Here is a 26267-nt window from a genome sequence, read left to right on the forward strand (position 1 = left end):
ATATTGCACCTAGATCTCTATATAAAAATAACTGTAGACAGGCATCACAAGTTCTCTGTGTGCATTCAGAAAAAGAGCTACAACTGGCACGCTTATTAGCTATGTCTCCCAAACAAAAATAAGCACTTAAAGTGTGCATCATTAGGACAGCAACCTGATGCAGAGCAGATTTTGAAGGCCAGAGACCTGCTCTGCACCATCAGACCTATTCCTTGTTGCCAAGGCAAGACTAAAAAGTTTGGGTTTTTTTGTTTTTAACCAATGGGCTTAAATAAAATGTATTCAAAATCTACAGTAAGATATCTAACTAACTATAATCCTAAACTACCTACGAGCTCCAAGGAAGCAAGAGGACACTCTGGGTTCCAACATGCTACCATGGGTGGTGAGAAGGAATTGAGTGGGGGTTAGGGCTGCTCCACAATTTATACCTTTGCTTTAGTGGATGGAAGAGTGTGCAGGGAGCATGCGCAGCCCCAAAGGACACAGCTGGCTAAAACATTCCAGGCTTGCATACAGGAGGTGCACACACCTACAGCGGAATCTGCGTGGACAAAGGCATCTCAAAGATGAACGTGTCCTTTAACTTTTACTCATCAGAGTAAACTTAAGCTTACACATAAGCATTTCCAGGACCAGGGCCTGAGTACCTCCTCTGAAGTGAAGTAAGTTACACCTTGTAATTGGGAGAAGAATCAGGCCAAGTACCTTTATCTCTTGTGCACTGGCCACAATGAAGTTACTCCTAGGATGAAGTTGGACCAGTGGGTTTGCACCGGTGTGATTCAGAGGAGAATGTAGCTGTTTAGGTGTTTTAGATATATGTAAGATTTTATCTATCAGAAACTGCTGCCTTATTGCTGTACGCAAAGTCACCCTGCACCCAGTTTATTAATCTTTAACATTATGGTAATGCCCAAAGACCAGTGCTGGCGCTAGGCATAGGCAGACTAAGCAATGGTTTAGGACCCCTAGCTGCTCAAGGCCTCCACCCTCCCCCATTCACTTTTTTTTATTATTATTAAGGCTACGAATCGGTCACGGATTCTGTGATTTTACATGACCTCCAAAACTTCGGCCCCAGATGGCAGGGCTCAGGCTGTCACTGTTGGGGGGGAGGGGAAATATTCCTGCTTCGGGCCCCCAATGGGTTAGTTTAGCACCACCTCTGCCAAAGACTCTGAGCAGGATTGTGCTGGTCACTGCGCAACCACAGACTAAGAGCCAGTCCCCAGAGCAAAGGGTGGGAAGGATGTCAACATCTGTTACTTTTAAAGCGCGAATAAGAAGTTACAATTGTGTGTGGGGGGGGGGGGCGGAGGAAGGGGGGACAAGTCCAGTCCCTTTTCACTCTGGCCCTGTCCCAGCACCACAAGAGAATGCAGGGCAGGTCTGGGGACACGTGCCTCCTCCAGGCCGAGCAGCCCAGCACAGAGCGCCGGCCGAGTCTCCTGACGCACAAAACTCACGAACACTCATGATGACGGCGATCCAAGCCGGCTCTCTCCGCCCAGCGGCCGCGTCGCTGCAACCAAGTAAGTTCTGCTCGACACAGCCAGAAGTTTCCAGCCGGGCCGGCCAGTTGCTCTGTCTCTCCACCTCCTTCTCCTCCCCCTTCTCCTCCTCCCCGGCCAGCCCGCCTTGCCCCTTTGCAGCAGCTATTTCCAGACACTTCCACCCCCTTCGCTGCCCCCTCCCTCCGCCCATTGATTGATAAAGGTGCCTGCCTGGCCGCCGGCTCCGCCGTTTGACTCAGTCTCCACCGACTGCACCCGCACGGCTGCTGCTGCCCCTCGCTCCGCCCGCCGCGCGGAACATGAGCGCCGCCACTCACTCGCCCGTGCTGCAGATGGAGGGCAGCGCCGAGCGCGAGCCTCTGCCGCCGGGATGGGAGGTTAAGATCGACCCGCAGACAGGCTGGCCCTTCTTTGTGGATCACAACAGCCGCACCACCACCTGGAGCGACCCGCGGCTGCTGGGGGAGCCGCCCAAGGTGCCCGCTGGGGAGCCGCGGAAGGGCGGGGGGGGAAGGACTCTCCGGGAACTTAGTGCTGAAGGGCCCGGAGCCGCGTGTGCGCAGCGCCTAGCACGGCACGGGGCAGAGCCGGGCCCTGCGGAGGGGGCGATGGGAAAGGCAGCCCCCAGCCGGCCCTCCCTTGGGTCCATGGCACGGGGGGCAGCCAGCCCTCCTCTGGGTACATGGCGGGGGGAGGGCAGCGGGGGGGCAGCCGGCCCCCCTCTCGGTACATGGCGGGGCGGGGGGAAGCCGGCCCCCCGCTCGGTACATGGCCATGCAGTGTGGGGTGAGGGGCAGCGGCTCTCCTCAGTACATGGCAATGCAGTGAGGCCAGGAGCTGCCTTTTGTCTCTGACGCACTGCAGTCCTTTTTTTGTGCATTAAATCATTTGATACCTTAGCCCTGTAATGTTTATTTAAAGTTGGTTGAGTCCACCCAGCCTGCCTGGAAAGACACAAACCGATTTATTTTTCGGATGTTTATAGCTTCAACAAGGAACATCACTAAAACCCCTGTTCCTCTCATCAAGGGGGTTTTATCCTCACAAACTGTCTCGGTAACTTTGCTCCCTGATTTTGCTGTGTTTTAAAGCAGGCTTATAGGAAACCCATCCCCTTACTTCAGATATGTCCATGTAAAGAGAAACAGCTGAGAGGAAGAGAGAGAGAGAGCAGTCCTGCTTTTTCTATGTGCCTTCATAAATGGATCTTATAAGTAAACCTATCTTAGTTTCAAGAAATGCTGAATTACTTTATAGGAGCCCTATATTTAATCAGAATTGGTGTTTTTTGTTGGATTTAGGCAATAACCAGGAGAGAGAAGGAGCTGGAAACCCCTAGCTGAACTAGAAAGTTTTTAAGAGCCTGGTGGAAAATAAGAGCTTATTATCCGATGTTTCTTGTGTTTACTTTAAGTTATGATATACTAAACTTTGTCCCTGCCTTCGTTTTTGAAACCATGTTACTCATGGTCATAAAATTTTGCTGTCATAGGACTAACTGCCATAGGACCCAATTCTGCTATCCTTACACACTGAGTTCCAGAATGATAGAAGAGGGCTGTACAGAACTCTGCAGCACATCTGAAGAAAGAAAGCCTCCAATAAAAAATGGAAGGTGCTCTTTAGGCCAGTGCTGAAAGAAGTTTGGCTGGGCTCTATGGAGCTGTACATTGGGCTGGTAGCCTGAATGCCTGATTACTTCAGTTGCTAGGGAAAAATCAGCTAAAACTCCAGGTGTTCCCTTAAAAAATGGTGCAGTGCTGGTGGTCTGAGGCCTGTAAAGGTAGCGAGTTATCCTAGAGGAGCAAAGTAGTTAGATCATCATGATAATGTTCAGTTCAAACTAACTCTGTAGGTGTAGGTAACTGTTGTTTTACCATTTTATCAGCACACTGGAAGGGGACTTAGGCCTTGTTAGTGGAAAGTACTGTTGCCTATGTTGATATATACACAGCAGCCCACTGTAACCAAGTGTGTTTTTGAATTATATTTGAAATACATGTAAAATAGACAATTCTGTAGAGGTCTGGAATGCATTTTGATAAACCAGCCCATGGAAAGCGAATTTTGTTTACTAATGATGACAACCATTTTTTGTGCCATCTGACACTTATAACCTTATTCACTAATGTAAATCTCAGAGCTCGAAACACTAAATGTAACAGGTGAATACTCCTTAAAATTCCTCAGTTTTAGAATGATAATTGAATAAATTGTATTACTCATTTGTGAATGGAGGTCACAACAAAGAACTCGGAGTAAGAGCAATACAGTACTTGAGAGAAGCCAGAGGGACGGATTTTTCCTCTCACACCAATGTAAATCAGGAGTAACTCCACAGAAGTCAATGGAATTATATGGGTATAGAACCAGTGTGAGAGGAGATTTCTTTATTTAATCCAGATTGTACAAAAGAGTTTTTTCATTTCTATTTTCATTTTTAAATTTTCTTCTCAAACAGGCACTGTTTAATTTAATGACCAAAGTAAATTATGTAATTTTGGTACTAATGTGAAGATCTCTGAAAACTATAAATCTTTCAGTATTAAACAAATACTATATAAACAACTTTAGCTCATCTTCAGACAGATTGTCTGTGTAATGTAATGGGGCTTGACACTACTGTAAACAAATAATAAATATTAGTAGAAGTTTTGTGTAACCATAACACTTTCTTGAAGAGTAAAGAGTGAAATTTTTGAATGACCTCCATTATAAATGTGCCATCTCTTGGGAAACTAACAAGTGTCTCCTCTGACTTTTTTAAAATAAAAAGTCAGATTTAAGCTGCTTTTGATAATCATCTGAAAACAGGAAACTTTTGAATTATAGTGGATCAGAGTTCTTCCTTTGTGATTGAAACAAAATAAATTCCAGTCTTATCTGATGTGAAATCTGTGGTCATGGAAAGTAACTCCTTTTCTGCTAGGTTTTAAGGATTATTTTTCAAATCAGTGTGGAAGTAGTTTTTGGGAAAAAAGTACAAGCTTCTATATAAAAAGAAGAAACAATTGCACCTACCTTTGAAGAGCTATTATGAAATAAATTGTTTGCCTAATAGGAAAACCTGGAAAATACTCTAAAAAATAGGCATTTTCATGCTTTGGAGCTGTTCATCAAGGTAAAGGGTAATGCTTCATGAGAAGAAAATGAAAATTGTTGATTTAGTGCTCTGTTCTGTTACTGACAACAGACACAAACTCCAGTTGATTTCAATACAAGTTTTGCATACATGGTCTGATATGGCACTTAGAGTTTGGGCCCGAATTTAGAATTACATATTCAAATTAAGGGCAGATTCTGGCACCTTCACTCTGATTTAGGTAGCATTTTATTTCACAAGTACTGGAACTACTTGTAGAGTAAGGTACTATTTAATATTAGTAAAGGTTTTAAATTCTGGCCCCCATGTCCCTATATACAAATTCTGGGCTGTCAAATGTATTACTTAATTAGCATAATTTAACAAAGAACAAATAATTTCTGGCTTCACATTCAACTGTTGGTCCAAAAATATTTCTGAAGGGACATTAATTATGATTCTTGTGTTAATGAATGACCGAGATCAGATTTTGTGTGCAGGGAGGAGGAATACTTTCGAACACCTTCCTTATTTTCTCCCACCTAGTACAATTCAAACTGAAGAAAAAGTTTTGTTTTGTTCTCAAAGATGAGTTGAGGAGTACAAGAACTGAAATGTTCATTCTTTACCAAGCTACACTTGGATGCTTCAAAACAGACCAAATGTTTTCTGAGACTTCTATGATGCTCTGTCTTTTTGGAAAGCTCATAAAAACAGCCAGTGAAACCACTGACTGTGGATCACTCTGGTATTGGTGCTAAAACATCAGTTTAAAATTATCCACATCCTCTTAATGATAATTCAGCCCTTTGAGTGACCTGTGCAGTGAAATTAGCGTAAAGGACTAGAGCAGTGAAATGGAACACAAAGTATGAAGTCATTTTCTAACTAACTGAATAATAACTTTTGTGAGCCCATTAGTGATAATGAAGTCCCCTTATTTCTAGCATGATTCTCCTGTCATTTATTTTGCTTTTACGCTGGTGTTACTTCATTGACTTCAATGGAGTACTAGACCCATTATCCCTTAAACCCCCTAATCCAAGGCCCATTTAAATTAATGGAATTAGGCCCTCAATTACCAGTTAATTGTGGAGTACAATATATGGCAGCTACCACATGAAGACATTCTGGTTAGTTTCACTATTTATTGTTGCCCTCTTTCTCCACATATATGAAGAACATAGGCAATATGTGGGAGGAGTGATGGTAGTAGGTAAGTCTCTCGCCTTTAGCAGTTTATGGCCCAGTTATTTGTATGGAATCATTTAATTTGTTTGGAACGGAATGTCTGAATGGATAAAGACATTGACTGGGGATCAAGGAATATAAAATCTCCAACTAGACTGAAGTGAACAGAAGTACTGTTTTTGGTAATGATAATTAAAAAGCATTTAGAGCATTAAGGCAAGTTCTTTAATAGTTATTTTCTCCTATTTCTAACTTCTAATTTATTGAATGACTTGCTGGTACCTTCAATAGTATGGATCCCATAACTTACTACATTTCTTTTAGAGAAATATTTTCCAACAAATGTCACTGCTTTTCCTTTAGTGTCTTTGTTTTAATCATCTTCCCTGCTGCGTGTATGTCATTTGTTTTCATGAGTAATTAATGTCAACTCAGCATGGCTTTTGCCAAGATTATTTGAAATGGTGGTTCAGTCTATTAAATTGTTCAGTGGGAGCCCCCAGACTTTTGGAAATGGACCAAAATAATCTTGGGAGGTTGGTTTTAGGAAAGGAATACCTAGGCAAGGCTTGAATGGTTTCAGGAAAGAAAAGACACACACACACACAAGGCCTGAATAAGTATTAACTAATGCCCCACTCCTTTGTTTTCTTTCTACATAGACTATTCCCCTTTGAAGTTTATTCTAAATAAAGATGGGTCACATATTAATTCGGAGAGGTAAACTGAACAGATGTGATAGTCATCAGTGATTCAGAGGCATAGTAGGTTGGAGATTGTGACTACCTTTCACAACTATGAATCCCTAGAATCCTGTCACATTGAATGGCATCTGCCATAAAAATAACACTTCTGAAAGCGGCTCTTCCAGCAATGATGTCACAGCATTGGACAATGCTAATTGCCTAGAATTGATGCAAACAAACTGTCTGTCCCCATTGCTTACAAGGACTGACAGGTGTATGTGCTCAAATTACCAAAGTCTCCCACCCCACTACTATAACTTCTGACTGTATTACCTTTCTCTCTTCAATCCGCACAAGAGTCCAATCTTAGTTCACTAGACCCACACATGGGTGGAATTTAAAAAAATGCTCAGCATTGACCTAGCACTACCCCTATTTGAGTCAATGGTAAAATTCTCACTGACTGGAATAAGAGCAGAGTTTGGCCATTTTGAAAATCCCATCCACTGGTTCTCTTTCTATTATCTTACACCTCATACACTCACTTTGGGTACGTCTTCACTGACGGTGGCAAATTTAGATCGATCTATCTGCATCAATTGAGCAGTCAGTGAAGACCTGCTCAATCGATCCAGAAACGATGCGTTAAAACCACCCCAAGTGGCGCAGTGCAGTGAAGACGCCGTGTAGAAGAGGAGTTATGAAGTTGACAGGAGTTATGCAAGTTACTCTGTGTAGCTTGCATAACTCCTGTCGACTGCTGCCAAATTTGAAGGTAAGTGTAGACGAGGCCTGAGTCTAGTCAAAGTAAGTGCAAAGTGGTTGTAACATACTACCAGTTTTTATTTTACACTCGGTTTGCACTGGTGCGGGTGACTACACAAGGCAATGGAAAATTAGGGCAGTGAAGCATCAGGTCCACAAATTCATCCTTTCATGGGTGTAGAAAATGTATTTTTCTAACTCCCTAAATTATACATTTTCGAACTGGATTAGTAGTGATACACCCTCTTACCTACAGGTGTAGGAAAGAGATCTGTGCCAGCATTTCTTCTAGTCAGGAGTCTTGTCTTTAACACCTACAACTGATGCACAAGCATGACTGTTCATTATGCCTATGTGATAAACAACATTGTCTTTGATTAGAACCAGTTGTAGAATCATAGAAACGTTGGTCTGGAAGGAACCTTGTGAGATTAATTAGTCCATCCCCTTATGCTGAGAGAGGACTGAATATATATACCTAGACCGTCCCTGACATTCCTGTGTTACTTTCAAACATAGATACCTGTCAGAGATGTTTTGATGGACTTACAGTACCATTCTTCTATGTGAACCTGTTTCACTCTTCTATGTCATCAGTATTACATTCTTCTTGCCGTTTTTACCCCAAATTACACCTCCTGACTCTGCTTCCAAAATAATACAAAAATAAAAAGGGTTGCAAGACCAAGAGGTTGCTAAAGAGAGGCTTTTTTTTGCAACTGATGCTAGGGAAATCTTATAAGTAAATAGGGTTCAGCATAAAAAGTGTTTTTACAGTGTGGAAAAATAATCTATGTGGATGAAATGCTCTTTTAGACAGTGGTATCAGAGGACTACCCTGTGCACAATTAAATCAAAATGAAAATTCAAGCAGTAGAGATGTCCTGTAAAGTGAATAACTGGTCACTTGTTTGCTATTTGCTTTCTTTTCACGAGTAGTAGCATGTTGCTACTTCTTGAGATTTGTACCTTCACCTGTGCCCTAAATTTATGGGACACAGCCATTATTTGGAGCACAGAAGACTGGCCGCCTGCTTCTTAGAGAAAATCACATAATGAACAGAAGTAGCTTGGTAGAGCATGTCGTCATTCTTATGATCCTTGGCAAGAAAACTCCTGTTGGCAGAGTCTTTATCAAATTTATCAGAGTCAAATTTATCCCTCTTAGAGATCTTCCCTATTTGTGGACGTCATTGTTTTCTCAGAACATGTTCAATTCAACTCAACTTATGCAGTCTTCAAGCAGGCCAACTTCTACTTATGGAACATAAAGGGCAAATGTCTTCATGTTCTGTGGAAGGCCAGGGCATAGTAGCCTAATAGGAATCAGCTTGATGAGCAAGAATATTATAATTCCTAAAACAAGATTAGGTCAGAGTATAGCCAAGTTATGGACTATTCAGCTAGAAGCATGGATCTCCACTTTTGAACTGTATAGAACTTACTCATGGTTCGATTGTGTCCTTGCTTTTTTGATCCGCATCAGTATGTTGTCACTATTCATCAGACAGAGTATACATTAATGGAATATTTACAAGGTATGTATTAATTACTTTGGTTAACAGAAAAACAAACAAGCCCTATTTGCCTGCACATGCATAAGGCATGAAATAAAACCCCAACATTAAACAAATAAAACATAAAAAACAGCCTGTTGTATAAATAATAATGTGACTGATTAGATGCTAACTAGACTAAACATGCTCGAGTTATCCTATCTTCAGTCATTAGCTAATGATGTCTCACTCTATGTATATGAACACTGACTGTAAGCGAGTGAGCAAATATGAAAATCCTGCATAGGTGAAGTTCGGAATTACAGCAATAGAAGCAGTATGGTCCAGTGGATTGAGCACTGGATGGGGATCCAGGAGACTATAATTCTGCCACTAAGTGGCTACATGACCTTGGTGAAGTCAACTAACCTCTCTGCCCCTTCAGCTCCCCCTTAGCCAGCTTTGTAAAATGATCTGATAACTATGAATAAAAAGCACTTTGTAAGTACTTATTATTATTATTATTTATTATTATTAATCCATGGAAACAGTATGGGTGAGAAAACTGGTTAGATTAAAGCTTTTAATTAATATTTTAAGTAAATTACTGTAGACAGTCTGGGATGTGCTGATTTGTATTTCTAGTAAACACACACTGATAAGTAAGCTAGCTAGATCAATTGTTATACATTTTGGAAGAAAATTAGTTGGGCTATAACTTAATTACGAGAGGGCAAGCAGTCGGGTTTCTTTTAGTTGCAGACACTTTTGGCTTCTTGTAAGCTACAAGTATTCTCGTGCAAATGGAACTGGTGCATCCTCCTTAGTTCAGTGTATGAGCTGCTATTATCATCATATACTGACATTTCTGTTTGGAAGTCGATTAGGTATTTATGCAAAGAATACTAGATTACTAAAATATCACAAGGCTCTTTTAGAAGGCTCCGCAACTCTCGTTTATGTGAAATAGAGCTTGATCCTGCCTCCATGGGCTTCAGTGTGTGCAGAGTCAAATACATAGTCTCCCTGAAGTCAGTGGTGAGGGTTTCCAGAGTGGATTCAAGGTCTGCAACATAACTTAAAACTTTCTCCTTTGGTGACCTGTAAGAAAAATCCCAGTGGTTTTTCTGACTGTTCATATAACATACATACATTTCCCATTAATGCTTATCTTTTTCATCCTCTCTGTAAGAGCTATGGAAAAGCTAAATATTATAATTAATATGTACGTCTTGGAGGGTCTCTCTTCTGTAGTTAGTGTAATTATACTGAACACAACATAATAAAATATTAGTGGCTATGTGTTCTGCAAGAAGCAAAAATGTTGCTTTTTAACTTCCTGTAGATCCTTGTAGCATTGTACATTTTGGAGTTCAGTCTTGCTCTTTTTACTCATGCAAATCGTCTCCGATTTAAGAGAGCTGCTATAACAACATGCATTATAGTTTCAATCCAGGGTATTCTGGAAAATTTCAACATCTGTTGATATAGCAATATGGAGGAGTTCAGTGGGAGTTTGTCAGAATAAGGAGTGACTGAAAGTTCAGGCATGACCTCAGGATTTGGCTCATTGATTATGATCATTTTGGCCTCTGATCTGAAGGGATGCCTGAATAATTATCTTGATGTGTTGGCCTTACGTCATCCTCCATCCCAGGAAGAGAGTGCTGGTGTGCAGAGATTGTCGTCACAAGGATTCCTTCCCTTCCATCAAGCCCTGCTTGCTGAGGGAACTCATTTAAAAGCTGTGAGTAAGGTAGAGAATCTTGAAGTCACTCTCTTCATCAAGCCCTCTCCCTGGAAAGCCAAGCGTACGATGTGGTGGCATGAAGTGTTTTTTCCAATCACAATTTGTGCTGGCTGCTCCTTTATTTATCCTGGTGATGATCTCACAACAGCAACATAAGCCCTTTTTGCAAAGAGGTGCGATAATTATAATGGCCCCTTAGCCGAGCTACCAGCATTACACATCTCTTTCACTTGCAGCTTGTTTGGAATGCAGCAACACATTTTCCTCATTGATGTGAGTAATCATGATCATCACATTATTCTTGCGCTATGTTCTTTAATGTGGTTGCATATAAAGTGGTGGATTGGGTCTAAATTGCCACTGTTGATTTTTAAAGCCATATATGAGGTAGGCTATAATTAAAATCTCTGAACCACTTTCTGAAGGGTTTCTGCATTCACATTGCACCTGCTTTTCAGGTCCCTCCCATCAAATATAAGAGAGCAGATGATCAGGTTTATCCTATGCCATTAAGACCACTGTTGGACCCTTACTTTTTAACCATCTCCTTTATTCATTTATCTTGGACACCTCTATTTTTCTTTATAAAGTTTTTAGATGATTTTTTAAAATTATAATGTTCATTTTTATAAAGTACTAACTGTTAATCTGCCCAACCACTGCTGTGGCTGAGGACTTTATCGGTATTATAAAAATGTTCTTATACTCTGGCACATTTTACCTTTGCAGCAGAGAGATATGAGAGAGAGATTTATTTTAGTCCATTATGCAGCACTGGAGCATAGGAGTTGGATTTCTGCTTGCTTTATTTGAACCAGGAAGGTCATGGACTAAGTTTTTATCTAATTGTGTTTGTTTAATCATTTCTTTTTATGCAGGTGTCCTGAGTATGGATTCTGGCCTGTATAAAACATCAGTGTTCAGACATTGTTTATTGTAAGGCAAATAGCACTTAAAAATTGAGTACAGAACAATAAAGAGTACAGTACTGGCAAGCGTGACTGTTCTTCCTAAGCTGAACCCTGAGACTGAACATTCTTTAGAGGGGATCCTGCACTCTCACCTTCATAGTACTACAGTGAAAATTCTATGGTTGCTAAGGCTTGGTCTACATTTACCTCCGCGATTCGGCGGCAGTCGACGGGAGTTACGCAGAGTACACAAAGAACTTGCGTAACTCCCATCGACTTCTGAGCTTCTCTTCTGCGCGCCATCTTCACTGCACTGCGACGACAAGAACTGCGTTCCCGTCGACGCAGTGCTATGCTACTTGCGGGGGTGGATTAGTAACGTCAACTTCTGGATCGACTGAGCGGGTCTTCACTGACAGCTCAGTCGATCCAGTTAAGTCGATCTGACAGCGGCGACTTTGCTGCCATCAGTGTAGACATAGCCCAATTCACCTTCACTTCCCCCATCCCAATATCCCAGCTGTGATGTTATTCTTCTTTTTACATGCTAGAAGATTACTGTGCGTGAGATGAGAAACTCAGCCTCTTGTGTCTAGCATTATGAATTTCAATTTCAGAAGATCCTTTTTGGCCTAAAAACCCAGTTATTGAAATCTTGGTTCTCTTTTAAGGTGTGCACTTACTATAATTTTGAACCATAATAAAAGGCCAGATGTGCAATGGAATCAATATCCATTTGCAATTATTTAATTTTTAAAAAAGCCCACACTCTTTATGAGATCGTTTCTTGACTCACTCTGGATAGATTTGTAAAGGTGTGCTTTACATAATTATAGATCTGTTTTTATGTTTAAACTTTTTCAGGACTTCTCTTTTCATTAGGAAAACCTTTTATTTCTAGAGATTCTGAATTAGAGGAATAATCAAGGATCTAATGAATTTCACATTATCATTCAGATCTCATCTTATTTCAATCTATACCAAGGCCCAAACTGCAATGAGAGAACAGGATTGGACCTAAAAGTAAGAGAATGATCTGCCACCAACTAATCAGACTGAGATCATGAAAATTCAGAGTTCTGTGCTGGGGGACTAGGGAAAAGAGGATTGCTGACTCTGTGGTATCCCTGTTCCTCATGCTGCACAAAAATAAGTCTCTCTGTAGAGATGACAGGGATCCAGGTCATCAGGTGTGGAGGGGACAGATGTTGTCAGCAAATCATTTTACCTCTCACCCGCCTCTCCACCGACCCTGCAGTAAATCCCCACCTAAATTAATACTGTGAAAGGCTGGAGAACTGTCAGCATGAATTCTGGGGGCATCAGCTGGCAGGAGAATCCACAGCAACCTAACTTCAGTGAAGCTTTGCTATTATCAGGCCATTGCAGCCAGAAAGGAAGAGCAAAGACTGAAATGTCAACACTGATGGTCCTTAAATTCAGTCTCCATAAACATAAAAGAAAACAGCTGCTCTGAAAGGAATAAATGCAAGCAGAGTTTGAGTCCATTGTACATCTAGGGTGAAATCCAGGCATTGCTGAAGTCAATGACAAAATGCCTATTGACTGCAGTAACACCATGATGTCACCACTGGACTTTATAGTTCAAAGTGACGTATCTGCTCATCTTAATGGAATAAATATTTCAGTAATTGAATTTTTAAACCAAAGAATCCTTTCAAATTGTAATTCAACTGAAGTAAATGAGAGTTGATGGTTAACATCTTCCAGGAGTGCTCAGACTCTTGCAGGACTGGGCCCTTAAACGCGTATCCTTAACTACTATTAGGTCATTGAAAATCTGGAAAAGGTATCTATCTCATCCTTCTCTTCAAGTTCCTTTTTAAAATAAAATGTACATGGAAAGATCTTACAAAAAGGACTAGTGTTTAAGATTCTCCTGCATTACTATGGATGTGAGATAGTAGACCCCAAGCAGAGGGCCAAAACTTGAGAGCCATATTGTAAGGTCTGCTGTGCTCTTAAAGATTTATTAGCATAAATATTTTTGGTAAGGGGTGTAACTTATTTATTTAACCAACATAATTATACTGGTAAAAGCCCATACTTCTGTAAGGCACTTTAACTTGAATAAACTGTACTGGTATAAGCATTTTTATACCAGTAAAGTCACATCTACACAAAGGTATTTGTTCTTCCTTTTTAACTATGCCAGCTTAGTTAAAGCAGCAAAGTAAGTGTAGACAAGGCCTTATTAATACAAGGCCATGCTAAGTTGCTGAATTAACTGGTTGCTGATATCACAAACTGTGCAAATAGATTTTGGAAGACCACAGGGAAAGGGGAGTTATTTTTTAAATGTAAATCCATGTTTATTTTTATATGCAAAAGAAAGCATTAATTATGTTTGCACCAGGAATAGCTCCAGCCCAAAATCAGCCACTTGTATGGTAAATGATTTTTCATATTTCTAGTTAGTTCAAGAAAAGACATTTATTTACCTGCTGCTATTTATTGACACTGCTAGTTAAAATTTTATAGCAATATTTGTATCCTTTGCTTTGCCTGTTGAGTTACTACCATTTAAAAATCACAAATCAGTAACAAGGTTTAAAAAAAAAAAAAAAACCTTTCTGTAAGCAGTTTTAAAAAATAAATATAAATTAATGCACTCTATTTGTTGATTTCTTAATGCTGTATAAAAGTTAAGCCTCCTAACACCCCAGAATCAGGAAATTGTTTTATAGATGGGGAAACTGATACAGGGTAAATGGAAGTGACTTGGTTACACACAAGTCAGTGACAATTGGAAAACAAGTTACATCAGTAAGATTGTGCTTGAAGCTGGTTACCTAGACGTCTTGGTGATGCAACATACATCACATTTTACTTTATTATTATCTGAGGTGGACCTGCAAGGGCAAGTTAGAAGCATCGGGAGAGGAGACGTTATGAAATGATAGAGAAAAGAGGGAGGGGAAGAGAAGCTGAACTGAAGAGAAGATGCTGCAGCTGCTTCAGTGTAGATACTCCCTGTGCTGATGGGACAGTTTTCCCCATCAATGTAGGTAATCCACCTCTCCAAGAGTGGTAGTTAGGTCAGTGGAAGAATTCTTCCATTGACCAATCGCTGTCTACTCTGGGGATTAGGTCAGTATAGCTATGCGTCTCAGCCATGTGAATTTTCCATATCCCTGAGAGACATAGCTATGCCAGTTCCCAGTGTGGATCACCCTGTTGATACCAACTAGTAAGCTTAAGTTAGTATACATTAAATGTTAAAAACAATAATCAGGATCACAAAGAATAGTTGCAATTGGATCACCTTCCTTATGTTTGTGATCTGCATGATTCACAGTTCATGCTACTTCTGGAATTTCGTTGCTTTAGTGGGAGGTGCTCAGACATTACAGTGATGAAGGCCTTATAAACACCTTCATAGATACAGGTAGAGAGACAAATACCTAGCTACAGTTTTTATAATGGACCATAAAAAGAATTTGAGTACAGTCACTGACTAACTTTATAATTTTTCACAGGATGTGCTTATATTTATTTACAGCTATAGGTATAATAAGGACAGATTACATGAGTACAGTTCATGCTGTTCTGTTTAAGGTGATGTCAGCGTTTCCATTATAAACCCTAATTTCAAGGTTTATAAGCGTGCCATAAAATTTCACTCCAGGCAAATCTTTGCATTTAAAAAAAACCACACACACACACACACACACACACTCAGCCACTTTGTTGTTGGGCTGGTTTTTTGCATTTCCAATTGGGGTCTGAGCTGTGGAGGCAAGATTTGTAAGATAGCCGAGATGGTTCACAAATTTAGTCTGAAGGGCCTTAAAACAAAATTTGTAGGGTCCAAACATGATCATTTAGGATGAGATCATCCCTTTACCTGGGTAATATGGGAGATAAATCCTATGGAAAGTGGCAGTGATAAAGGAAACCTTCACAAGGATTCCCCTCATTCCAGTGCGCTCTATTGGGGGATTGGAATTGAGGCTGCAAAGCCCACCCCCAAACACAGCAGACGTCTGAGATTCAAATGATGATTTTTGCCTCTGTACCGGCCCCTAGTAGCTTCCTGATAGTGTGTCAATTGGAGCCTTGTTACCAGGGCCTGCCCTGCCATAGATATTCCATGGGAAAGATCCAACACAGCTTCAGGAGGCATTATTTTGTTTGGAGAATTTTTGTGGGTCCTCCTGGCCCACCTAGGCTCTAACCCCTCCATAGCATTGATCTCATACCCTATGGCCATCTTCTACAAGGTCCACAGGAGGAAAGGACAGTACCACAAAGGTGGACAGATTTCCCTTCTATGCCAGAGTGGGGAGATCTGCATGAGTCAGCTGGGTAGTATGATTCAGGCAGAAATATCTAGCTACCCTTAGATCTCTCTTTGTGGTAATGGAATTTTCTTCAGAGTAATTGTGTGGGGCAGCTGCTGGAAACCAGGCATGGAATCTAATGACTCAGCCTAAACAGCAAGGTGTTTCTTCCCAGCACTGAATCATCAATTTGCCTGACTGCTAGGCAGCATGGTTGGCTCCACTCACTTGGCAGAAATTCTGGTTTGCAAATGGCCTCAGTTTCCACTTAGCTGACTGTTCTTGATTTTCAGGTAAACTCAGTTTGCTGACATAAGCACATATGTCCCTCCAGTGTCTAGCAGAGAATAGCTGCCAGTAGCACTAGGAACATACTGTGTTGATTTAGATTTATATTTGCAGAGGTAAATCCATTGATACAGCAGGGAGGGTGAATTGGTGAAGAGGATCTAGTTGTTTGTCCTAAGGGTCCAGCAGCCCCAACACCATCCATATGCAGGTGCTGATTCATTTCTTGATTCTGTTTAAGTCTGAAATATAATTAATAGTTACACTAATGTAAAACCATTGTGAGATCAAAATCACACCCATAAGTCTTTAACTGTATGGAGAAGCTAACCTAAAATTATTTTTTTCTGAAAACTTTCTGGGCCTGGTTTTCCTCTCTGACTTCAATGGAGTTTCTCCTAATTTACACCAGTGAAAGTAAATTCAGGCCCTCTGACTCAACTCCCTTCCCTGCTGGAAGCACTTTGTATATGTGGTCCCATTAAGTTTGTTAAAACAATAGAATTTATTCTATGCAATTTTATAACTTGCTGAGTTTCTGAGAACTTTGTTTTAAAGAGAAACTCGCATATGGGAGGCTCACTCAGTATCTGATTGGAAAATAATTAATTTTCCTCTTAGTGAATTGGTCTGCTTATATGTGCCTGTGCCACAAAACTAACTAACTTTTCTGATTAAAACACTTAATAGGATTTTTAACATTTCTATCTAGTATTATGTCTTCTTATTAAACTCTGCCTTTACTGAATAATGACTTTACCCTCCATGTGACAGAGTGCTTGTTATATGATCTTACTCAGATACATTTGGAACTTGGCCCTTAGAAGGGCCTCAGAATAGAATGACAATTGCAGAAAGAACTTTATTAGAGGACTTATGAGGGATCTTTGTACAAACCTCTTCCATCTTGTGCAGATGCTTTAGTATAAGCATAATCCAGCACTATGTATACTTATCTTCCATTCCCTTTGTTAGATTTCCTTTTGGTATCCTCCCTTTATTACTCTCTTTTGCTGTTCTCCCCAGCAGTTATTGCAGCTGATTTATGTTTAGCTGAAAGCAGATACATTGGTCAGGATCCAGCATCAATAACACTTTAAATAGCCAGTGAGAAGAACAATACTGACAAACATTGCTTTTCTGATAGTCTCCTGTTTCCTTGAGAATTTCTTTAGTTGTCTACACAACAGACTTGATTCTAAAAGATGTCGAGGGATCTCTTTCTGATCTCACACTGCTGTCAATCAGGCATATCTCCACTGAAATCAGTGGAGTGACACAAGCATAAAACATCTATGTGTCCGATCAGAATCATGGTCACTGAAATGTGAAAGATTTGGAAATGTTTAAGCTTAAAGTTACTGTGTATCAGAAGTGAAAATTTAAAAATACCCCTAGACAAATAATTTGTTCATCTTTTTTTCAATGCTGCACACAATTCTGAATGATTAGTTGCTGTAGTTATCTTCTGCATCAGAATGTCATACCAGTTGCTCATGCAAAGACATTTAATTAGAAATAAAGGAAGTTTTAAAGTTCTAATGTACAATTCTGTCATTGCTCTGAAGATAGAGCTTTATGGTTACTTGTTCTTATAAGCTGCATTGGTCTTAACTTCTAAACCTTTCCTATGTGGTGTCTTTAATTTTTAGGAAGGACAGTCATCAGCAAATGGTCCTTCTCGGGATACTCCAAGGCAGCCACAAGTAAGAGAAGGAAGTATGGGATATCCTCAACTTCGTGCTGGCTACATCCCTATTCCAGTCATCCATGAAGGTGCAGAGAACAGACAGCAGCATCCATGTTACTCCGTTCATCAGCCTGGCATGCAGCAATACAAAGCAGAAACTGTTCCCTCCACAAAGCGGGCACAGTCACCTTTAAGGGGGGCCTATATCCACTCCGAGTCCCCTACTAGAGGACCAGCTGAAGCTGTTCAGACAGATAAACAATGTGGACTGACAACAGCAGCTGCAACAGCCCAAACTCCAGCCTCACATGGGCCTGAGGTAACTTGTCAGTAGTGCTGGGGTATGTTTTGCAGTGCTCTCCAACCTTTGTGACCTAAAATGGCGTTACAGCTGATTTATTCCTCAAAAGTCCAAATTTACCAGAGAATTTCACCTCCCCCCCAGTTCTTTCAAAGTATTAATACAAAAATGCACTTATTAATGGTTCTGCTGACAGACACTTCACCATAAATGCTTTACATTTTCTCTAGCATCACAGTTTCTCACTCAAATGACTGTGCAGAAAGAATTGCACATGGATTGATTCTGTCTCGTCTCAGAAACACAGGCACATAAAGCCCAATTCTCCTCTGATACTGGTTGACTTAGTAGAATTATTTCTCATTTGCACCAATGTAAATGAGAACTGAGCCTAGTGTCCTGTGACATAATTATGAAACAATGAAAGTGAAAAAGCTAAAAACAAAACACACAAAACCTGACAAAAAAATAAAGGCTGCTATTGTTTACTTGCTAATAAATGAGACTATTTTAGAATCCACCCAACTGCACTGTCTGTTTGCAATTGGGTATTTTTAAAGTACATATTATTTTAAAATAGATACATCATTTGATGAATTCTTTAAAAAATTAAGCTTTAAAGATGAACTGAAAAATAAATGTTCTGCCTATTCCCTTCACTAATTTGTTACTATATATTCATAATCAAAGATTTTTCCATAAAAAGATTCTGCTTGCTTTGTATCTCAGAAGTACCAGGACTTGGTTTTCCTGTTTTCTCTGGAGAGCTAGAGTTGAGATAATACCTCACAACAGACTGAAACCTGAGCTTGAGTTTTCCCAGCCCTGAGTTGAGTGGGAAGTAGACATTGAATTTGACGTCCTACCCATATTACGTCTTTTAACTGAGTTTGTACTCATATAGTGGCAAGATTCACTCTAAATATGATTTGTCTATACACCACATGATTTAAAATTCTGTTAACACTGTCTCTGCTAACAGTGTTGTCTCTGAAGCATCTGGCACATGATAGTAGCTGGTTCAATATTCTTTTTTTTTTTTTCTTCCCCCTAGAGTGGCCAGGACACCCTTAGCCATGTTTGTGTAACCACTTTGGCCAGTCCTCCTTCCTCCCAGTACTTTGTGCTAAAGGACTTCCAAAAGTATATTGCCCATGTAATATTGATGCCACTCAATGTGCATGTCTTCCCAGTACAATCTCTTACTGAAGCACGCTGGGTCAGCTGTTCAGATTCTCAGAATTCCTTGATACAAACAGTTAGGTATAGTGGTTGGTGGGGATGCACTAAAAGGGTGTGGGCACAAATTAAAGTGTGTTACCTTTAACCAGAGGAGGCAACTGTGCCTTTAAGTCTAAGCCAAAGCCTTATTTTCCTAAAATATCCAGCCAGAGTGCAGCTCCATCAATAATACTGACAAGGTAATGTACTGACAATAATGTAGACAAGGTTCCACTAGCATTTTAACTATCATGTTACTCACTTGGTATGTCTTCACTGACTGCAGCAAATTCGCCACCGTCAGATTGATCTATCCGGATCGATCGAGCGGTTAGTGAAGACCCGCTCAATCGATCCAGAAGTCGATGCGTTAAAACCACCCCTTTAAGTGGCGTAGCACTGCTTTGACGGGAACACGTTTCCTGTCGGCACAGCGCAGTGAAGATGCCGCGTAGAAGAGGAGTTACAAAGTCGACAGGAGTTACTCAAGCTACTCTGTGTAGCTTGCGTAACTCCCATCGACTGCTGCCAAATTTCCAGGTAAGTGTAGACCTGGCCTCAGTCTGAGCAGTGATCAGAAAACAGTGGTTTAATGCTGAGACTACGTTAGCATTGCAGCTGCCCCACTGGGAAATTAAGAAAGTCAATCTAGCGTTCACACCTCTCCTTACAAGATCACAGGTAGATGTCATTGTGTGGTCAAGGCCAAGATTGTTTAAATTTTTGTGACTGGGGTTTTTTCCTCCTTAGTTTGCTTAACTCTTTGCCCCACATCTAGCCAGTTGAAACAAGAACAAAGAGTTTCAGACAGTCTGAGTAAATGTCCCCTCCCTCCTCAGGAAATGCTACAGCTCAGGTTTCACCTATTATAGTAATGCTTTCTCATTAATCCTACAGTTGTCCAGCAAGTCCCCTAGCAAAAAAACCAGGGAAACCAACTCCTGTTGTTTCCAGTGTGCACACAGATTCCACCACTACTCCAACTTTTTTTTTTTTTAAACCATTGTTGAGGTTGTCTTTCGACGTATTAATATAATAAAAACATGAAACACTAACAATGAATCTTATTTTTACAGCATTCTCAGCCTCCTACAACTTCTGACTCACAGACCATTTCCCCTCAGTCATCAGGTAGGCCCAGTGCAGGAAGCCATCAGGTCCGTCGAGGTTATATTCCAATTCCTGTGATCCATGAGGAAAAAGGCCTCAAGCAACCATCACAAGTCTATCATCAGGCACAGAAGACACACTACCCTGCCCAGCAAAGTGATTACCATGTCCACCAACCAGTGTATCACAAAATTCAAGCTGATGAACGGGAACCTAAGCTAGCACGAGATCAGTCCCCATTCAGAATGTCTCAGAAGGGTTCGTCAAGTCGTGAAAGTTCACCAGCCAGAGTTATCACTCAGATACAGTCCCCAGTTCCCATCAGAGCACAGACAGTTGTGGACAGACCTCAGGTATGTAGGATGATTGGAAAAATCTGATTTTTCTGTAGTAGTTATTGTGCTTGGTGTTAATAAAGTTAAAGATTTGGATTATACTAATAAGCAAATAGAATTTCACAAACATAATTCCAGCATCAGATCCTCAGTTCATGTAAATCCAATTTACACCAACTGAGGATCTGGCCATGTTACTGAGACACTATATTCTCATCAAAGCTAGCATTTCCACACAATAGGGTGGTAAAATCCTTACATGGGAAACTGTCAAAATTAGAGCTCAAATAAAGAAGAAAAGTTCAGTGATACATTAAAACAATTCTCATTGACACACAGAACCTGATTCTCTTCTCACACCTATGTAAATTTGAGTCAGTGGTGTAAGGGAAGCATATGTGAGAGGAGAATCAGGCCCATGGGGTTTATAGTAACAAGACAACTTTGCCTCATTCATCATTGATTACAGCAACGAGTCCAGGAAGTAACTACTAGTTGTCATGAGTAAAGGGGATGGGTAAAATCTACTCTGCAGTCTGTTTCTATATACATTACTTTCTCATTAAATTTGATGCATTCAGGAACAATGTGTCCAGTTCTCCAGTTTGTTCAGGATAGTGAAATTCCACCGTAGAGACAGTAATATTCTATAATGTAGTACCAGTGTATAGTATCCTAGACAATATCTTCTAAAATATAATACTATTTAGTGCTTGTCATCTAAGAGATTTCAGAACACTTTACATTCACTAATTAAGAATCACAACTCCTTAGTCAAATGGCTATTATGATATCCATTTTACAGATGGATACACTCGCATAGCAAGACACGGGACTAGAAACCCAGGAGCACTGACCAAGATTAGTGTTTACTAGATTACAGTGCTTTTTACATGCCTTTTCTGACGCATACTTACATGACAGACAGTGTGGTTTTTGATGTAGTGAAGGAGTGGACTGAATTTTGATTAATTTTGAAAAGTACTGTGTTTCTTTGATTTACAATCAGCCATTCTGGAATAATACTTGGGGTCAAATTCTGCCATCAGATACAGTTGCTCACAAATATTTGAAGACCAAATTTGGCCATTTGTACAGATCTGAATATAATTAACATGAAAAATGTAAAATAAAATTAAGCTTCCTACTGAGGCCACAAAGCAAGGACAGTTTGAGTTGATATTACTTCAGCATTAAACAACGGTTAACTTATTCTAGGAATTCCATCACTTAAAAAAGGTAAGATAACCCTAAGCTTCTGAAAGGTGGGCTTTTCCCATTGAAGTCAAAGGGAGCAGAACTAAGTCAACACTGAGCTCTTTTGAAAATAACATCCTGGAATGTGAACAAAATAGTTAAGGAGAATTGGGAGATCAAAACCCGGAATTAATTACATGTACTAAGTTCCATTGCTTGCTTTTTTTTTTTTTTTTTTTTTTTTTTTTTTTTTTTTTAATTAAAGGGTCAACCCTAAGATCCTTAATCAGGTTTTATCCAATCCGTATTCAGTCTAAAGTACTGTCATCAGTGTGTATCAGCTCTGAAAATGATGTATTGACTTAGGTACCCTACATCCATATTTAAGCACTTAACTTTAGGCACCTGTATCCAAAATAATTGGTCTAAGTGACTTTTTCCCAGTGCCATACCATGAATCAGTGAATGAGATGGGAAAAGAGCTCTGGCTTTCCTGTGTCCAGACTGCAAAGCCTAAATACCTTTGATTTTTAATGGCAATACCTTGTAATTTGTTTTGATGCTCTTTTGTCTCATTCTGACAGTTCTACCTTTGTAGTGCTATATTATAGCTACATTGTACTAGGTTTTGCATCTTAATCTCCTCCATAGTTGAAACACAGTCAGTAAAATAAATGTTACCAAAAGGTTAAAGATTTTGGAGGGTTATTTTAAAGTCAAATCAATAGGGACAAAAAGTGCATAGCCTGTCAAAACCCGATAACACTCCAACTCTTCCAGGGGGAGGGGAAAAACCTCTCTCAATTTGTTATACACTAAGAGTAAAATTCTGATTATATTGAAGTCAATGGCAAAACTCCCCTGGATATAATTGGGTCAGGATATCACTCTTAAAGGCCCAATCCTGCAACCTCTCCTTGTAAGTCTCTCATTGAAATCTATTGCTTCAGTGAGAGTTCTGCAGGAGGAAAGCTTGTGGGACTGGGCCTTAATATCCTCAGACCAGTTAATATAATAATCTCTAACAACTTTACTTTGAGAAGCAGTCCTTTGATTAGTATTTTTCAAATAGTAAAATGCAGCATTTCTTTGAAAAGATAAACTGCATTCAAAATGTTTTTTAAAGTACAGGAAACAAAATTTTAGGTAAAACTTGACTAAAACATCTAAAACCAGGATACAAGAAAATGGAATAATTTCAGCTTTACAGCTAAAAAGTGTACTATTGAGACTACATAGAATAAGTCACTGATTCCTTTTGTAAAAATGACAGTATTCTACAGTAATGGTTTAAAATACTCAACGTTATTGTATGGTCAGTGAGGGTAACTTCAGTGTTGCAACTACTCAAGGTTTTGTGTTGTCACTTGATATACTATTTTATATTTTATCTTTCTTCTGCCTGAGATCTACCATGTCCCTTCCTGCCCTTGGCACATCATGTTCCCTCCTCTCTCTCATCTCTTCCCTCCCCCCCGGTGCCTTATGCTGATTTGGGATTAGGGATCAGATGCAGGACCCAGATCTGTCAGAATGGAGAGGGGAACTCTGTGCTAGCTTATTGCACTCAGTGTCTGGTCCTACTGCACCTCGTGAATGATGCAAAGGGCCTGGATCTGAGTAGGAGAATGTATTTCCCCCAATAAAAAGACCAAGTTAAAGCTAATAACCTTTGGAAATAGTCTTAGGTTGATAATGGCAATGTTTACAAATGTGTTCTTTTCCAGTGCTGGTTGTCTGTTAAAAAGCTGGTGATAATATTTATATTTTTAGGAGCAACTCTTAATTAAGTCTCAGTATGATGGAAAAGATTTGAGGTCTAGGTTTTCCAAAGGGACTACTGATTTTAAGTGCCTGAGTTTTTTTGATACCTGACCTGAGATATCTTAAAAGGGCCTGATTTTTCAAAGGGTTGGTGCTCAGCACTTTCTGAAAATCAGGCCCCTGTAAGGTGCCAAGTTGGATAGCCAAAATCACTAGTTACTTTACAAATTTGTGCCTGAAAGTTGTAATTTTTGTTTACAAATGAAACAAGTAGCATTGTTTCCATGTCTCACAATAATAAACTTTCCTCCTTCTTCAGGCTTCTCAGCAACAAATCCCACCCCAAGAAACACCACCTGAAAGCATACCTGAGAACAAGGCAAGCCCATCTGGAACTGAGATACCTTCATCTTATATCCCAATTCAAGTCATTCACAAAGAATTAGAACCTGATTCTAAACCACCACCACAGAAACCTCCACCCGCTGCAGAAAAGGTTGACAAAAAGATTCCCTGTCCTGCTAAGAGTGCACTTCCAGAGGAGAGGCTAGCTTCTGAAGAAACTTCACCACAGAAGATGATGGAAGTGGAAGAGACACAGAAGCATCCTGGTGTCTTAAAAGTGGAAGCAATTCTAGAGCAGGTACAAATGCTTGAACAGGCAGTTGATTCCTTCAAAGGCAAGAAGACTGACAAAAAATATTTGATGATTGAAGAGTATTTGACCAAAGAGTTGCTAGCCCTAGACTCAGTGGACCCCGAGGGTCGTGCAGATGTGCGCCAGGCCAGGAGAGATGGTGTAAGGAAGGTCCAGAATATTTTGGAAAGACTTGAACAGAAAGCAGAAGACGTCCCAGAGGTAGTTCAAGTTTATGGACTTCAGTCAAACTTGATGGAGAATTATAGGCCACCACAGGAAATCCCGGAGATTGATCCTGTGGTGGACAAAAACAGGAAAGATACAAGTAAAGAAGATGCCAAAGAGGAAACCAAAATGGAAACACATCAGCCTGAAACTAAGGAAGAAGTATTTACCAATCTTGCCAGCACAACAAACACAATTAATAACCCAAATGAACCATAGCCACATGCTGAAATGTAAAGCTCTCAGACTTTATAACTTGAAGTGTGTTTAAGTTAATTTTAAGTTGCATGCATTTCAGAAGCTTTTCATCACTTGGTTTTTAAATGAACATAGCAGCTTGGGACACAAACATTTGGGTGGGGGAAAGAGGCTATAAAAATGATGCATTTATCCTATATTCTTACACTTTATAAAGAGATGTGTTTCAAGAACAAGTCTAGTACTTAAGACACTTTTGTGCCAGCTGAGTACAAAAAATACCTCAGGGTTAACATTGATACATGTTAAAACAACGAGAGTTCTGTGGCACTTTAAAGACTAACAAATTTAATATTTGCAGCATAAGCTTTCGAGAGACTTCAGCTCTCTTCTTCAGATGCAGTAGCTGAAGTCTCTCGAAAGCTTATGCCTGCAAATATTTGTTAGTCTTTAAAGTGCCACAGAACTCTCATTGTTTTTGCTGTATACAGACTAACACGGTTACCCCTCTGGAACTATTGATACATGTTGTATTTTAATGTTTCTTCTGCAGGTAATTTTTGTAAATCAAAGCACTGCCTCGCCAGAATACCAAACCCTCTTCCAAATGTAGCCACTTTATCAAGAATATTTTATTTTTACTGTTCACAATTCGGCACTTTAAGTAAAGATGCATAGAAAGTGTGTAAGAAATTGTAGGGCTATTTATATGTGTGAAGGACTTTAATGCTATATTTTAAAAGGGAAATAAAATAATATAGAAATCTGACTTGGTATTGTGGTTTATAACCTAGAAAGCTGAGTATTTGGAAACAATTATTGCCATCTAAAAATAGATTTCTTGTAATATCCTGTTCTGGTTTAGGTAATGTCTGCTTACACCTACTTTCGGATGAGGGCAATGACATGCTTTTGCAGAACCCCCTTTGACTTCCAGTTGCTCCACAGCTGGATAGAAGAAAGTATTTGGCCATAACTGGTTTTGCAGATGTTTTTTCATTTTATCCTCTTTCTGCTGTATTTATATGTTGCCAGCACTTTTCATTGTATGGTGGACATCATATCTGCTGCTTGACTTGCTGGTATTAGCAGGGTTAGTGCTTTTGCAGTATTTTTTATGAAATCTTGCCAGAGGAAATCCATGTTACTAGCTATACAGTGGTCTTCACTACTGAAGTTCATAATCATTCCACACACTGTATTCACATCCAATTTCTAAAACAGCAAATCGGTGGGATTAACAAAAACCCATCTTCTGTTTGGTGAGTTTGTCAGGGCCAGCTACACATTGTTCCTCACAGAACACTACAATGCAATCACTTTTCTAAGCAATCAGCTTTCTTGTATAGTTAAACAACAGGCCTAATTATTCTTTCAGCTACATCCATATAAATCAGAAATAAATCCACTAAAGTCAGCAGAGTCCAACAACTGTAAAACCAGTGCAAGTGAGAAGAGATTCAGCCCCAGTGAGTTTTCAGCTGTCTATTCTCAAACCGTCTCTGACTTGTTCTTTTAAATTGTAATATGGACCAAAAAAATTATAAACATTTTGTATTTACAATGTGTGGAAAAACTCATCTAGTGTAAATGTGT

The 26267-nt window shown here is 39.9% G+C and overlaps 1 protein-coding gene and 1 long non-coding RNA gene across 2 annotated transcripts; one reads left to right on the forward strand and one right to left on the reverse strand.

Moving 5' to 3' along the window:
• Positions 1–1757: 1757 nt before the first annotated feature.
• BAG3 (BAG cochaperone 3) lies at positions 1758–25440 on the forward strand. The gene is made up of 4 exons (XM_067561326.1): positions 1758–1993; positions 17643–17999; positions 20279–20665; positions 23928–25440. Exons 1-4 carry the CDS (start codon positions 1817–1819, stop codon positions 24690–24692), a joined length of 1686 nt encoding a protein of 561 aa, XP_067417427.1. The 5' UTR covers positions 1758–1816; the 3' UTR covers positions 24693–25440.
• Positions 15662–17002, reverse strand: LOC137161830 (uncharacterized). The gene is made up of 2 exons (XR_010922188.1): positions 16888–17002; positions 15662–16232 (listed from the first exon to the last, which is right to left on the reverse strand). It is a non-coding gene; the product is annotated as an uncharacterized lncRNA (long non-coding RNA).
• Positions 25441–26267: the final 827 nt, after the last annotated feature.

The sequence above is a fragment of the Emydura macquarii genome, unplaced genomic scaffold, assembly GCF_026122565.2.
Source record: "Emydura macquarii macquarii isolate MOO-44397 ecotype Brisbane River unplaced genomic scaffold, CSIRO-AGI_Emac_v2 contig_2372, whole genome shotgun sequence".
Lineage (NCBI taxonomy): Eukaryota > Metazoa > Chordata > Testudines > Chelidae > Emydura > Emydura macquarii.

Bases quoted from the DNA above. Each gene is read 5' to 3' on its own strand.
- BAG3 (XM_067561326.1), top strand. From the start codon at position 1,817: ATGAGCGCCGCCACTCACTCGCCCGTGCTGCAGATGGAGGGCAGCGCC. The intron at 1,994-17,642 runs GTGCCCGCTGGG...TTTAATTTTTAG, and splicing joins TGCTGGGGGAGCCGCCCAAG to GAAGGACAGTCATCAGCAAA. The intron at 18,000-20,278 runs GTAACTTGTCAG...TTATTTTTACAG, and splicing joins CAGCCTCACATGGGCCTGAG to CATTCTCAGCCTCCTACAAC.